Here is a 17,295-nt window from a genome sequence, read left to right as displayed (position 1 = left end):
CTGTACATAGCAGTGCAAACCAGAAAAACATTTTTGTCAACAAGCACAATATTGCAAGTATAATAATAGCAATTCTAAAGTCCACTGCATAAATGATGACATCACAGAGTGTAGATAAAGCAGTACAAGGCATTTCAAGATGCTTGGACATTAGTGCACAGATTCTTCATTTTTGAAGGTGATGCAGGAAAGGGTTAAATATTTAAATCACAAAATCTTATAAATGTTTGCAAATAAAACTTTAAATAAACGTTATCGTTCGATTTTATCACAAGGAAACAAACTCTTTATTACTGCAAGATGTATTTATAATTTAAAAATTAGATTGCAGAAATTGTTAAAACCATGGAACATGTTTAATTTTGTATCTTACTAATGTGACTTAGATTATAAATGGGCATTGGGAAGGTTCCATTGGTTTTCTCCTAATAAAGCACTTTTTATGCTTCCATAATTAGTAAATTTATAAAAATTGAAAAATATCTGCTTATTGATAACACCAGAAAAATGTTAAAACTAGTTTAAAAGGATTCATAGATAACCACAAAATAATGTTTTAAATATTCCAACTTCGGGAATCGTAACAAGCTTTAATACTTTTCACAACAGTTTTCATGACATTGATACTTTCTTCAAACTGTTTTTTAAAAGATTACTTTTTATCTGGAGTTTGCTTTATGTAATGTTTTGTTAAGATGTCTCTCTAATTGAGAATTGGTTTAACATATTATATTACTTTGATGAAGGATCCTGAAACATCAGTACTTTGCTACAAGCCTAACCATAAAAATTTTATGCAATGAACTTAAGATTTTAAATTCAATGTTTGGATGAATCTGATATTTTAAAATAACATAAAATCTTTTCTCTTTTTGTTTGGAAGCTTGTGATAAGTATTCTAACAGATAAAGATTCTCTCTCCACCATGATGTGTGATGCATACAATGTAAAAAAGAAAATTCTAATGAAGTTTTGACATATTTATATCTTTATGCAATAATATAAATTTCTTTTTCATTCAATTGCATAAAAGTAAGGAAAAACGAATTTTGAAAAGTTTTAGAGGCTGGATTAGATCATTCAATGAAATGGTCACTAGCTAGCCAATCAGACAACATGCTGTAGTTTGTCACAGAGTTGTATACTGCTGTTATATTGTAACAACTGAGCCATGCTCAGAGTTGAAATTAATTTTACTTAAGAGGAATTGAAATAATAACAGGGATTCTCTTACATTGACTTAGGCCCTCCAAATAAAGAAGAAATACAATACTAAAATGTACATTGTGTTTAGGTTTCGCTAAAACATAACAATATATTAAAAATATTGTTCATACTTTAAGTAAACATACTTCTTGATAGATGTGTGATTTGACTTGTTATACAATACAAACTTCAGCTATATTATCTAAATATTTTAAATAGCACCAACAAAATAAATAAATATTCAAAATAAAACTCTTTGTTGAACAGTGAGTAAAACCTTAAAATGTTAAAATCTACAGTAATAATAATTATAATTATTATATTTCTTTAAGAAACCTTAAATAAGAATAGCATGCAGGATGCTTGTGAAGTAAAGCTTAATTTATTTTTACAAAATTATTTCATACAATATAAAATTACTTTGAAAATTAAGTTAACTACTAATAAACTGAGACAGTTAAAATGAACTGTCCAATGTCTTTTTTCAACGTGTACTATTTTATACACGCATGCACTGCATGCTTAATATTTTAATTTTGCCAAATCCACCTATAATACTTTAGATTTTATGCCTAAAGTAAATGGTAGATGTTTACAAAGCATATTGAGTATTACCATTTTATAACTCAAAATATTTTATTACTAAATTGTAACTTTTCTGAATGTATTAAAATAATAAACTAAAATGCTAAGTCTTTTTTTAGTTTTATTGGTGTTGAAACATAATATTGGCTGTCCATTCCATCTTCGTTATGTGCGTCACTAACTTACAAAGACTTATGAAAATAGAAACATTAATATAACTCTCACACAATAATACATTCGTTCGTTAGGTACTTCCTTTTTAACAACGCTCATAAAAATATTTTGATTTAGACCAAGTCCAAGAAAAGTCTGTGATTGCGTAATACTGTCATTAAATGTTTTCCTTAATTTTTTACACTATTTATAATTAATATTACTTTTGCCATTCCCTTAATTAAGTGACAGTGACATTAATGTAAACAACTGTGTTAATATTAACAGTAGGACATTATCTTGTTTTTGTTGAGTAAAAATTACCATACAAAGCTAGTCAATGCTTACATTACTGTCACTTAATAAACTGACTAGCTAAAGTTTACCTATTATACAACTAGTATTGATTGACTTGCTAAATTAGGAACAACTCCTACATTATACATTTTATTAACAACTTATACATTATTTTAGCTATTCCCTTTCCAAATTATGCAATTTCAACATTACAGTAAGATTGAGAGGAGAATATAAACTAGAAAATTATGTAGTTTAAAATAAATATCAAGAAACCTGCTACTGTACCTGCAAAATTTTTAGTTGTAAAAGAGATATAATTTCTTGGAAACGGAGAGAATAACTCTTGTCAATAATTTTTAACATAAACCTATGATTAATTACAAACAAACCAATTACATAAATATAATATGATCTAATTATACTTATTCCTATTCAAATACTATAAACAAATTTTTGTGGGTCATTACGTTCAAGGTGAGAATGAATCAAAGCGACTTCTACTGTTCAAGCTTTCTCAGATTTGATTAATTTGTCAGTATAATCAATTACATTTGAACACAAATTTATTAAGTAAAATAAAAACACTAATATAATAAACAAATTAAAAACAAACCACCAGTGTTAATTTGAAAGAAAAAAATTCTTAGAATCTGAACTGATATGAATGCTGAGTTTAGCTCCATTTCACCATCTGCTTAGTGCTCAACCCTTCCCAACATTGCTATGTTCTGAGCTGAGAGATCTGTTTTTATAATGTAAAATTTTGGTTTTTACTATAAACACAAAGTAGTTAAAGGGAACAAATAAGAACCAAATTTTGTTTATCACAATACAGCAATTAATTTACTTGAAATATAAATTACTTTATATGTTGTAATAGTACAACTCTATTTAGAAAAAAATGATTCAGTATTCTTATAAAAAATATATAATAGGATGATCAAAACAAGCATAGAGTCTACTATTTTCAAAATTTATTGGAAGCACCTTTATAGCAAAAGAATTATTCTTATTTGATTTACCGTTGTCATTAGACATGATATTCTACCATTGCTTGTTTACTGATTTGCAATTGTTCAAAAGAAATTTTAAATTATTTCTTTTACAAATAATATTTAAATAAATAATTACAAAACATCTTTAAAATATAACATTCAAGTCTATGGTTTTTAAACAGTGCATTAGATATTTTAAAATATGAAATTGCTTACCTTGTACAGTGGTTTTTAGGGGGAAGGGAGAATATAATAAAAAAAGACATGTTATAAAGCTGATGTCTTCCAACAGCTAATTACTCTTTCAAAGAGGTTAAATATCACAGGCTAAGTTTAAGCATAATAATGTTACAGTCATGGAAATCCGTTCCTAATTTAGCAACTGTGTGTTTTGTCATTTTGAGCACATAGAGCGAGTGAAGTTAGATGATAAATATCTGGTCGTGGTGGACTAGCACGAAGTCTGTGAACATGTTGATGGGAGCGATAGCGGACAGTGATAACTGACCCGACTGTGACCACACCAGGTTCGGCCCGAACACCACGGCCAAGTTGAAAGACGTCATCTTGTTTAAATCACATCTGTCCATCACCTGTGCAATCATTCTTAGTGAAACAAAATTATGGAAAGATATATTATACAATTAAATACATAGAAATAACAGAATAGGAAAACTATACCTACTTAATCTCTGCTAAATGCACTGTTAAAAAGATTTATATAGATATGCCAATTGTAGACTCTTTACAGATTATAAGGAAAATTTAGGTTAAGATGTACATTTTGAATCAAATACAGACATTAACCTACTATTCAATTTGAAACAAATTTACCTCAATAGTTTTGAAGCTACTACAGTGTCTACATACAAAAATAAATTAAGAGCTTATTTGCACTTTACAAGAACACAATCTGTTTTATATGAAATTGAGTGGGGGTTTCCCTTAAAGGAATTGTGATCATCAAACATCCTTACTGGGATTAGAATGAGAAGGTAGGAAAGGGTAAAAAAATACAGAAATTTTGTCTCTTAATTTTAGCTTCACATGCTTTAATCCTTTGAGTGCCGCAGTGTTTTGCTATATGGTATGCATAAAATGCCTAGCGAAAATGCCTGATTCTGCAAGGGTCTGGTTAAAAATTCATAACAAATTTATTTATTGGTATAATGTCTTGGGTTTTTTTTTAGATAAATATATTTTCTTTATACATATAATACATTGATCACTTATTTAACGTTTTTATACAAATAAAAAAATCACTAACAAAAACTTTATGAGCAAAATCATTTTGTTTTTTATTTTGACACAACTTAGCGTTATTGAAATATTTTGTTTTTTTACTTTTAGTTATTCTATCTTATACTCCATTTCATTCTTTAGAAAAAGAAATACAACAATTTTTTTTATACCTATAAATAAAGTTTGGAAAATAAATATGAAAATATGAACCACTACAAAACTAGAAATTTTATAACCTAACCTAACATTCTGTGTATTGTCTACAGTGCTAATGCTTAAATCTAATGCCTGCAATCCTATGTCTTCATTGTCAGCAATGTTTTTACTACTCATTGTTTATAAATATCACTGAAAAAACACAACAAACATAAACACTATACAAACGTATTTAGTAAAGTACTAGATGCTTACGATCGCCGTAACTCACGGTCAAGTCATTGTTCTACTTACACACAGACTAGAACAACATACACAAACGAAATAATTTGAAGATACTAACACTAAAAACCCATTTACACTTAAAAACTTTCAATATCATTTGTAAAATAAACAGCAGTGCAAACAAAACATGTGACAGCTCGTCCGCGTAGCGGTCGATTTTAAACTCAACTGACGTGCTCACTTTACAGCCGCCGTAATAATCAGAATCTAACCAGAATGCAACAAAACCTACATCAAAAGTTACGTTGAAGCCTTTGGAATACGTATGTATAGTCATTGAGCCAATTTTGATAAATACATATAAAATATAAGTGTTACTGCAGAAGTCGCTAACAGCGATTCTGGCATTTCTTGCATATAATGCGGGATCGTTGACAGCGATGCTCCGGCACTCAAAGGGTTAAACCTATCACCAGAAAAATAAATAACATTTACATAAACAAGATAAAGAGAATACAAGTTGTCATTTTAATCTTTTTACCACTTTATTCTATTTTGAGTTCACAAAATACTAGGTTGTGTTCTTGTACAAACTGTTTATTGTCTCCTAAATTACTTAAACACCTATGACCAATACCAACTGGAATGAGACACCTTTTTAATACCAATTACAAAATTGAACAAGAAAGATGTCAACTAGTATGATTTACCACTGATGAAAATAAAGGCTCTCAATTACTTACACATCTGTTAGACAACTGGGAGAGACTGATGGGAAATGGAAAACAATTAACCTTTTTGTCTGGCTGTCATTTGGGAATTATAGTCCATATATTTATATAACTTTTTACTCTTGTTTATCCAAAATTTAAGAAAGAAATTAGAATACCGTTTGACTTGCTTACTCATATATTTACAGAAATTATATTAGACATTTTCAATACTTCATCCAAGGAATACTTTAAAGGGCTTTGCTTTGTTTGGCATCCATATTGCAAAGAATTTGGAATGATCTAGAAAATGTGATATAGAAATATACTAACTCACTTCTTATGACCTTGTAGAGAAAGGGATAACAATTGAAAGTTTGCGACTGTGTTTTACAATGTTAGGACTATGCCAATACATAACTGAACATGCTTTAATCTAATGTTTATAGACCAATGACTATCTCTTACCTTTGAAAGGAATCGAACTATATATTTTAGAACTTGGTAATTGTCTTCTGGTAATTTTTCCAGTATTAAAATTTTTACATGTCTTGGCCTCTCATCTTTTGATATACCTGAAAAATATCGAAATTGCTATTATTGTCAGTTCTTAATATTTATCAACTCTTTCAGTGTTGTTTTTGCAAGATTTATATTTACCTCCATCCATTCTATCCATTTCTATATTCATTCTAAATAAATTCAAATCATAAATAACCACTTATAACATTGTATAAAAGAAATTATAGTAGTTCATTTTCTTAAAGAATACATCAGTATCATGGCCTAGATTAATGTCTTCCTGTTTTCTCTTATCACTTATTTTAAAGCCATACCGCAGGACATCCACAGCCTCATTCCAGTTAATGGATTTCTTTATCTTTTCCAACGAATCAACTTTGTAAGATTCACAAAATTTTCATTTCTATTTTGTAAAATTAACATCTATTTAAATATGTAAACAGGAATATAGTGTTTCTCTCAGGGTCAGGAAATATCCGTGGTGGCACAGTTACCTTACCCACACCAAGAAGTTTTTAAATCAACCTTGAAAAATATCTATTACAGTATAACTCAAAATTTAAATTAACAAAGTTTTTCAAATTTTCAAATATTTTTTGGCAATTTTTTCCCCCACAAACTGTATAACAATTTAGTATTTAGTATTGATGCCACTTTTGTTCAAATTAAAACACATCCTTACCCCTAACATCTAATTAAAAGAATTGTTTCATAGAGATATAATTTTAAATTCAAGTCATGCTAAAATAAAATTATTCATTAATAAAAAAATTGTCCTTATGAATCCAAGGAAACATATAAACAAACTTATTTACCATGTATAACAAAAAGTATTTAACCCTAAAAACCCTAAATTTGGTGAATTAGGATATTGTCGTCAAGTGGCAACACTGCATATTATACCCTATATAGAATTCTGTATATGCTGACATTTTTTAAATATATTTTTACTTACTTTTGGATGAAATATGATAGAAATATATGAAAATTTCTCATTGATCACAAAAATTATCACTACCATTTTGGGAATGCAGAAACTGTGGTTACCGCTAGCTCCTGAGGACATCTTCCTTGCCAGCTGGTAACTCTAGTTACCACTCGCACTAGGGAACGCCTTTTTATGGCAGTGGGAATATTTCAAATGAATACATCATAGCTAAGTGAACTGTATTTTATTCGTTTTAGACAAACATAAACAATATTTATACATAAATGTGTAAACCAAAATGAATGTAAAAGTTTATAAAAATATGGAAAAGTTGATATACATCTCCACTAACTCATTCAAATTTAGTTAACCAAATATGTGGTGAGTAATTATAACAAAATATATTTAAATGTTTACTTGAAATGATAAGAAAAATATTGTAGTACATAAGTTGATAAAAATGTAAGAACAAATAAGAAATAAGTTTACTAAAATAAAATATTGATACAAATGTGTATATACATCCTAACCAACACACCCAAAAGTGGCTTATTATTTACAAATATGTAGTGAAAAATATGAAAAGTTATATTTTCAATACTTGAAAAAAAAAAAAACAAACAATCATCCCCACAATCCCTTTTTGTCTGTCGTTATTCATGGTATTGGTCAAAACAATAAGGCACACACAAGCCAGGTTGTTCATCACACTGCAAACAATACCATACCACTCATTTCACAATTCCCTTTACAACTCAGCATCTTTTAATTTTTAACTTTTTGCCACTTTTTTGTTTCCTTCAATCTTAATGGCATTTGAGGCTTGGGAGAGTTCGGTAGGAGACGGTCAACATCTACTAGATGAAAATCATACAAAAGCATTTTTTTGTTCATTACAAGAAATTTGCATTTCGCTGAATTCATCATAAGCATCTACAACACATGAATACAAATTTTCATGTACCAGCATATGATTTTCCTCTCACAGGGATAATAGGCCATCATATGGTCACTTCGGTCAACTCCCTTCATAAAGTGATTATATTTCACGATTGGCAGAGGCTTTATCCTTTCAAGTTGGTTGCGGTTGATTGGAGTGAGTATTTTATTAGTATGTTGTGTGGATATGTAAGACACTACTCTTTTATCCCTCCATTCCAATACACTTTCGGCGTAGTGTGCAATGGTTTCTCCTTTTTTTCAACTTAGCTGACAACATCCGTTTATACTTTCTGTCCAATCTGAGCTGTACGTATTTCTTCACAAAAGAGTGGAGGTGAGAGATAAACTATTGTAATTATTGCCCATGTAAAGGCTGTGTCCGCAATTTAGTTTTCCTTGCATTAGTTTTAGTACAACGTTAGCCGCATGTCCCTTGCCACCAAAATCATCAAGAACACCACAATACATAAAGAACTTTAAAATCAAACCATGCGGATCTCACAGACTGTATAGCTTGATCCCATATTCATGCAGTTTTTATTTTATGTATTGACGGAAATACAGCCGACCACGCCAAAGAACCATGCTCTCATCAATATACAGGTTTTGTTGAAGTACACAGACTTCATTTTTTGTTATTGAAGTAATCAATAAGGAACTGGACTTTAGATGAACAATTATATGGATCAGGATGACTATCAAAATTCAAGCAACATAAGATAATCAAAAATCAATCTTGTGACATGAAATTTGGGAAACAAGAAGAAAACAATTTATTTCTTAGTCTGGGCATTTGTGTTATGCCCATGTCAGGGTTTCCCACTCAATCTAAATACTCAAGATCTCAGAATTAATTTTGTCTTTCATTTCTTCTCGTTGTTTTGCCAAGTGCTCCGAGTAGTGGGCGTGGGAATTTTTGGCAGCATGAACTAATTCATTAGTGATTTCTCCATTGCCTCCAATCCTCCTGCTGCCTGATACGCCGTCACAAACTTTTCTCAACGCGACTAAAACTCTCCTCCTTCAAGTTTTCAACTATACACTGTTTGTTGACAGAGAAGCCTCTTTCAACAGAAGAATTTCCGTGAGAAAGTGTCAGAATGAGTTGAATGAAAAGCTTTAAATCTTTATACTCCTCCACACCTTCAACTTTTATTATTTCTCTACAAAGAAATCATCAAGTCGTTTTTCATGTCTTTTGATACATTTTTGCACTGATTTAATACGTGCTCATTTGAGAACAGTTTGAGGTACTGTCGTTTCACACTATCTGCCTTTATACCAGTCATCCATTTTTTCGCAACTAAATTGCTCTAAACATGAAGTAAGATGTTTTTTCTCAGCCGAATTATTTTTAATTACATTCGGATCTAGACAGGTGATGGCTTTTGACAAAGGGTACTTTATGGGTGATTTTTCGATTATTTTTTTCACCATAGCAAGTACAGCTTCCCTTGCGTTTCTCTTAAGATTTAATTTTTCCAAATCTGATGTTGGTTCACATGTCCTGAGAGCATCTTTAGTGGCAAACCCCAAATCGAAATGTTTGGTTGGGATAAGATTGTTGGGCGATAAGTCCATTTTATCTATCTGATTTCTTACCGTATCCAGATGGTCCTGTTTTACAACCTTTTCGATGAGATTCAAAGCTAATGAGCTAATCTCATTATTTAGCAAAGGAGCCATTGGGGCATCATTTTGAAATTCTCTGAGGAATGGTTCAAATAGACCACAAATTGACATAAAAAAATGCCAATTTGGCTGCCAAAAGCTTATCATTTAAATTATCTTTGACTACTTCAAAACTGCGACATGCAGGCTCTTTTTTATTTTTAACAACACCATCTACATATTTCCTAACGCAAGGCAGTATCAACAAGGCCCTTTGAGCCACACGGCTCCGCTCTCCACCCATCTGACAGCACAAAACTTTAAAGGGAATGTATCAGACGAGCTGTAGTAGGTGAAATCTGCTCTACGAGCTGGTGAATTTTTAAAATAAGTTATACAAATGCTCTAAGGAATCCCACAACATCCCATTTTGTTGCTTTCATGCCAGTTTTTAAAGGCGCCATGAAGAGTGTGGAGACCACAACTACCAATATTTAACAGGCCATGGCCATTTGGTGAATCTAGCAGTTCTTGCTCGAAATCATTGAACATTTTTTTATTTACGTTAGGTCCGTCCATAGAAACCTGAACTATTTTATTTAAAGTGTCAGGCGAAATGGCGCTTTTGATTCCTCGGAGAAGATCTTCCGCTTTGGTATGACCTAAAATTATTGATGTAAAATATCTTGTTTCAATATGATTGTTGGCTGGATCCCACCAACGAATATGAACGTCCCATTTGTTGCCGTTGACTAACTTATTTAAAGATTCGTCGAAGCAGAGAACAATATGAGAACATTCTTTGAGTTTCTTTTCTTATTTGTCTCTCGAAATGTGGTGCCAAACCAAACACGATCAAATATCCTACTTTGGTATAATCCAACTTTAGTTTTTGATGCTATCTCACTATCAGGAAATTGAAACTTGAAACTTTTAGCACAGCGAGCTGCAACTGCAAAGGGAATATGATTAACAACTATTTGTAAACACCAGAATATTTCTGATCTTGTCACGGATTCAAGAAATAACATATTGCTTCACTGTGGATTGGGACGTGATGTCGAAACAGTTTGTGTGACTCGGGCTGTCTGAGGGAGCTTTCCGTACCAGAAGCCTGCGCTAATTGGATCCCAAATAGCCCCCTTGATCTCGGCTGCTACTAGGTTCTCCTGATAGAGAAATGCTGTGTCAGCAACATTGTCTTTAAAAAACATATTTAATGGAAGGCTTTTCTGTCTGTTTTTCTCTCGTTTAAAATGTGTTTGGTGGACTTAGAATGGCTTTTTAAAGCCGTTTTACCCATCCCACTGATGCTTATGCCTTTATTGCACCACGAACAGATTGCCATTGTTTTAATAGAAGGGTGTTCCTTGACCCAAGGAAATTCAAGGAGGTATGATGGTTGAAAACTTGTTGAGCTCGGTTTGAATGAAGTGGCATTTTGGCCTGAAAATAAGGAAACCCCGTATTACAGTCAGTTAAACTTACATTGTACAAGTGTGCGAGTACTGGAAATTTCTAGTTCGAGTTAAGTGCTGTATCGACATTTTGAACTTTTAGAAGATAAGGAATTGAATCTGCCACAAATATAACCTAATTTTAACCAACAGAAAAATAACGCATAAGTGATGATGAAGAGAAAACAACTGGTGACCTAACTTTACATTATAAGTTGCGAAGTCTGCAGTGGACACACTGACATAAGGGAGACAGGCGATTCAAAGGCTAAAGCATCCCACATCGCGTCTATTATATTTACCACAACGGACGTAAATATTGAAAATGACAAAGAAGATATTGCTTCTTATCTTCAATAAGTTATATCTTAAGACGTTTTTAGTTATTTGAAATATTTTGTAATTGTTCTGATAAACAAAAACATAAATAGTCTCTTATTTGGGTTCGTGTTAAAGTTTTCACATTTGAACAAATAAATGAGAAATTAAGAGTGTTTCATAACTGTACAATATATTGTTAATCGGTAACAATTTATTTAAAGTCAAAGGATTAATTTTATATGTGGATTTTATTTATTTCTATAAAAATAAAAAAAAACAGCAGATTTTTTTTTATTTTGTATTTTAGCATTTTACTAAAATCTAATCCCGACGACTACTGCATAATCTGTGTAAGACACGGACAAAGCCAGTGACTAGACTGATGAAGAGAGTCGTCGTTAATCAAACAATGCACCGGAAAATAAACAATGCTTCTCTGTTCAAGATCACACATATACAATTAAATGGAGTTAGCATATTTATTTTACGAAATCGCCCTAATAAAACATTTGAACAAAAAATTTTAACACATTACAACCCTTTCATCAATTATTTTAAGAATATTACCCATTCATTCTCTCATTTTCTAGCGTTTTTTTATAATTATGAGAATATTGCTGACATTTTTGTTAATTACTACAAAATGTACATTGTATAAAAATTCAATATTTGAATTATTCTTTCAAAAGCATTTTACAATAAAAAATAAAATATACTGGTTTTAAAAAAAGTAACGTAAGTATGAATATTTTATTTGCACTAGACTCAATCTAGAAATCCTGTGCTCGCACACACACATACATTGAATCATAATAAATTATAAAGAATATCAAAACGTACACTGTCAATTTATTTTACACATCCTGACGTTCAAAATAATCTTTCAACATTAAATAATGTAATGATAATTGAGTTTGCAAAATGAGGTCTCCGGAGGAACTTGGACACATGAACAAGTAAAAAAGGTTTTCAAAAGGTCAGTCTAGAGAAATTTAACTTACAAATTAATCTTCTCCATATATATAATATATATATATATATATATATATATATATATATATATATATATATATCAAACACAATAAAAAGAATGTGAGATATTGTAGATTTTTCTAAATCATTGATTCGTTAAATAAAAGACGAAGAGAGGTTGCCACGTATAATAGATAAGAGATATACGAGGTGAGTTATTTATAGCCCACAAAGAGGAGGGGACCGGCTCCGCAACAGGACCTATGCTGATTGTCAGCAGTGTTTACGTTTAAGGTAGGCAACAGTATTTCAACAACTTTTTGTACGAACATCATAATCTGTGTGACAAAATAAAAATGAAAATTGAATACATGGGAAATTAAAATGTTATAAACATCGAATAGTACCAAATTGTGGAATTGAGGAAATAGTTTACAGTTATATACTATTTATAAAAATAAACATTAAGCGTTAGTAAAATAACATTTTTCCAATAAATTTTACATTTTAAAAACATTACATACTTTAAAAGTGTTCATTTTATTACGTTAGATTTAATACTTATTCATTCCTACTGCAATGAGAACGAATCACGATCAGTTTCGGAATTGCATCATTTGATACCTTGGCTGTTTCCTGCCCCCCCCCCCCCCATGGTTCTGTGAATCTGAATCCTTACAGCTTAAATAATTAATTTTATTTAATATTGGTAATGGGGCACAGCCATATGATGAAATCAAAAGGTGATCTAGTCATAATTAAACTACTTTAAAAAAAATATTGCTTGATTTATATATTATTTTTTTTAACAGAGTACATGTTCTTATAGCATGGATATGAAAAATGTTATAGTTTTATAAGTTTGATTATAAATAAATTTTAAAAGAAACGTTGCATCGCTGTCGTCCTACCATTACGATTAATACTCTCTCAATGGAGCTGGCTGGCATTGACAACCCTCCGTGCCGCCGTCGGCTTCTTTTAAGTTCAAAATCCTTTCCTAAATTGTTAGAATCTGGTTTAAAATTTAAACATGGTTGATTCTATAATTTAAAATAAATAGATTTTTATATAATATAAAATAAAATAAATTTAATTATTACATTACGCTACCGAAAATTTACAAGAACTCGCCTTTTTGATAATTATAAAAGCTTTTATTTATAGTTAAGTTTGCAAACCTCCTTGTATCCAACGGCCAATCCGCCACTGATCAGTGATCACGATCATAAAACTGATTATCTTGCAAGAAAAAGAAGTGTCTATTAATGCTGCTACCGGAGGCTACAAACTAAATGAATGAACATTTTCTTACCTCGTGTACTGGTTACTGCTTCTTCTGAAGGACAAACAAAGAACAAACAACAAGACAGAAGAAATTAAAATTTTCACAATACAGTTCGTAACTAATAAATATTTGACGTAATAACTGACACACCCAAATGAAATCTAACTCAATTCTCACAATAAGAATAAGATTGGAGTGCCGAGCTGGGGGAACAAATCTTTCATGTTGAGACATGAAACCAGCTGTTGTCCGAGGATGGGGGAGTGGAGTACACGATATACCCCTCCCCTTCCACTCTCATTGACAGTAGACAACAAAGGTTATTTTTACCATAACATCGCTGCACCACATTACAATAAATGAACCTTGTACGATATATTTTTTCATCTGCATGAAATGATTAATAGCGTTAACGTAGTCGTATGGAACCCGACAAAATTATACTTTGGACGACTTCCTCGATTTGTAGTAATAAAGCTTAACACTACAAAGTTACTTGACGTTTTGTTGTTTCCTGGTTAGAAAAAATGCAATGGTTTTTTTCTAACGTTTTTATAAACTATGACGTTTCATTTGTAATATTTTACTAATACATTATACAATTTAAACACACATTCACCATAAAAGATTTAAAACCGTGTACACTCGTAATATCCATGCAGCTTAGGAATCATAAAAAATATTATTGATAAGGAAAACGCATATCACTACCGTTTAATATCTAAAGAGATGAAAAATAAAATTGTTTTCTTCAAACGACCTTACTGGTAATTAAAACAGTTATATAGGCCTATAAAGTTATGGTCTCGCTGCGTTAATTGATATGTGTCGTGTAGGTTCTGCTCCGTCACATTATTATACTATTTATTTACGCAAGACCCTAAATTAATTCAATTTATTGTCCACCATAAATTAAAATTTTTTATAATTATTACATTGTGTTAACAGTCATTACACACAACGATATAGATATTGTACCGAATAGCATTTTTCTCATTAATATTTAAATAAAATAAGGGATTTAATAGAATGAAATTAAGTTAAAATGTAATTTAAATTCCTTACATTAGAATTAAGGATTTGTATACTTTTTTTATTTTATGAAAACAATAATAGACTATATCTGATACAATAAAACTCCAATACGAAAAGTGTTTACATTAAACGACAATCTATCAAGTAATTAAATTGTGTTATTAATCTCGCGTTCAATCAGAGAATGCCTTGTTTACAGCCGCGTAGCGTAGCCAAGGCCCGGGAACCTGGCGACAGACAAAGACAGGCCTCACGTGATTTGAGCCGGAAGCGTCATCTCCCATCGGCCCCCCTTCCTTTTCCTCATTTGTTTTATAAACCATATTATCAGTAAAAATCGCTCAGATAGCAGCACCTGTCAAACTTCGTGGTCTATCCCCTACATTGCGTGCTACTTTTTACTTTGCAATAGCGAAGGTCAACTTTCCCATATGATCGTCTGACGACGACCCGTGTTGATTTTATTTATTCAAAAGTTGTAGAGATTTTCACGGTATGTAAAACAAAATTCACGGCTTATTTAAGGTTTTTTCACGGTGAACGAAATTCACGGCTTAATTCCCGGTTTCACGGTTTTCACGGTCGGGTGGGGACCCTGCATGTGTAAAATAAGAACAAGAAAAACCAACAAATCTTCGATAGATAGGTCGATAGGGGTACAGTATGGGGCCCACAAAAAAAACTCAAGTGCGTACTTGTTGGTTGCCTTAACAATTCCCTCTATAAAAAACTATATCCACAAGCAGTGTGAAAAACTAATTAGACATTTGTCATCTAGCAAAGGAACTAAAAATCCTTCCTGTTTAGTAAAGGAAATATCTGTCATTCCAATCCGGTTGTGAGCGCACCATTGGGGTGGGTTGGTCTTATAATCAGGATCCTCAACTTCCAACTCTGTCTGGTACTCCATCTATGTTGTCATCCTCATCATTTCAATACTGGCTCTGTTGTACACCTAGAACTTGGTTATTGTACACCACTTGGTCCCGGGGGAAGATCCATTGTGTTACACAATCACTTACGACTAAAAAAACTTAAAAAATAATGAAAAAGTCTAATGTGAAAACAAAGTGTATAAAAACACGAGAAAAATACCTCCAGAGGAGCGAGAAATACAGCGTTGTGATAGCTTAAGTGCTGTCCGCACACTGACTTCATTTTAGAACGAAGGCTCTGTGGTAACCAGAGTTACCGCTCACAGTGGACGTATTAACATGCACAAGTAGGAATACAAAGAGGAATAATGTTTGATTTATTGAGTAATAATATACCTCAATCAGAAGTTCAAATATTTTACCATCGATTGATATTTTACTTTAAACTGAAACATACGGCATTGCCGTAACGCGAGCGGCCTAACTGCCGTATCAGTTGACAGTTAGAGGGTTAAAGCAAATAAGTGTTAAACCATATACAACGCCACTTCTACATGCATTAAATAAAAACAATCTAGATTGGTGTTTTGATAATGATTTCAGAACAAATATGTAGCACATCAAATCTCTAGTAACTATTTGTTTGATTAAACTAAGCTGCACTTAAAATCAACAAATAAGGAATTCTGAAGTTCCTGAGGTAACACTAATGGCCACTACACAATGTGCGTGGCTAGCGTGGTTTTTTGTATGCTATATCGGCCACACCATTCCACACAGCCACAATTGTTGTGATAATATAGCAGCCATGTTTTTTACGGTCAATATTTGAAAAGATATCAACTCTAGTAGAGTTCCAAATCACTGGACAAGTACATAATTCCTCAATTAGGTGCTTCATTTTCATTCCTCGAAGATTCACAGAACCACCCACTTGTAAATACCAAACTCAAGCTCAGGTACACAACAGAGAACAGTGCTGAAGCAAAACAAAGCAATTAAGATAATTTCACAATTGAAGTTTTGTGTGTTTAAATGTGCCCTGACATGGGACCAAGACATACATGAATATGCGACAGGAACAAAGCACATCAACCGAATTGGCAGGCACAGAACAGAGGTTTATGAATACTTACACTCACAGGCAGGGAAATGTTTCATCAACAAGTTTCAAAAAATTAATAAAGATTGTCCTAAGATGTTAAAAACTTGTTTGAAATACCTTTTAGCATCCCAAGCATTTAATAGTGCTGATGAGTTTAGTGCATATGACAGGGTGACCGCACAATCAGTAGACTGACAACCAGCGCTGAAAGTGGGAATATTGGTAGGAATGTGTAGTAGTGTATGAGAACACATGGTATGATTGGAGTTTCATGTTGTGCGATTGTTAAAATTCTAAACAAATAATTGTTTAATTCTGACGATTGCTATACATTATATAATATCTCTGGCAGTACAGAAATTTGAATTTTAAGTGTTAGGTACTTGTGGTTGGGGTTGCAGCAGACTCGCTCTGTGCATGTACAACTTGAAACGTGTCCACCACGTTTACAAATATCGCTTGATGAGGGATGGGAGCCTTACGTGGCTAGTACAGCAGGCTTGGCCATTGCCTAGCAGTGTTGAACAGTCCCATTTCATGAGCACGGAATCTATATTTTGAATACATCCAGCCAAGTGCAAACTCGCCATAGTTAAACTACACCCCATAATTAACAAGATCTATCAATCAGTAGGGTGTTGTTTATTCTCAATAGGTAATTATATCC

At 32.0% G+C, this 17,295-nt stretch overlaps 1 protein-coding gene across 1 annotated transcript in view; it reads right to left on the bottom strand.

Annotated features, from left to right (window-relative positions):
- Positions 1-1,898: 1,898 nt before the first annotated feature.
- Positions 1,899-17,295, bottom strand: part of LOC124362994 (rho GTPase-activating protein 1) — a 54,884-nt gene continuing 39,487 nt past the window's right edge. Inside the window, exons 8-9 of the mRNA XM_046818023.1 lie at positions 6,041-6,147; positions 1,899-3,832 (exon numbers count right to left, since the gene is read on the bottom strand). Of these exons, the coding sequence (XP_046673979.1) occupies positions 3,662-3,832; positions 6,041-6,147 (278 nt within the window). The 3' untranslated portion in view covers positions 1,899-3,661. The remainder of the gene's footprint in view (positions 3,833-6,040; positions 6,148-17,295) is intronic.

The sequence above is a fragment of the Homalodisca vitripennis genome, chromosome 1 (assembly GCF_021130785.1).
Source record: "Homalodisca vitripennis isolate AUS2020 chromosome 1, UT_GWSS_2.1, whole genome shotgun sequence".
NCBI classification, from domain to species: Eukaryota; Metazoa; Arthropoda; class Insecta; order Hemiptera; family Cicadellidae; genus Homalodisca; species Homalodisca vitripennis.
This window is presented reverse-complemented; position numbering and strand designations above follow the sequence as displayed.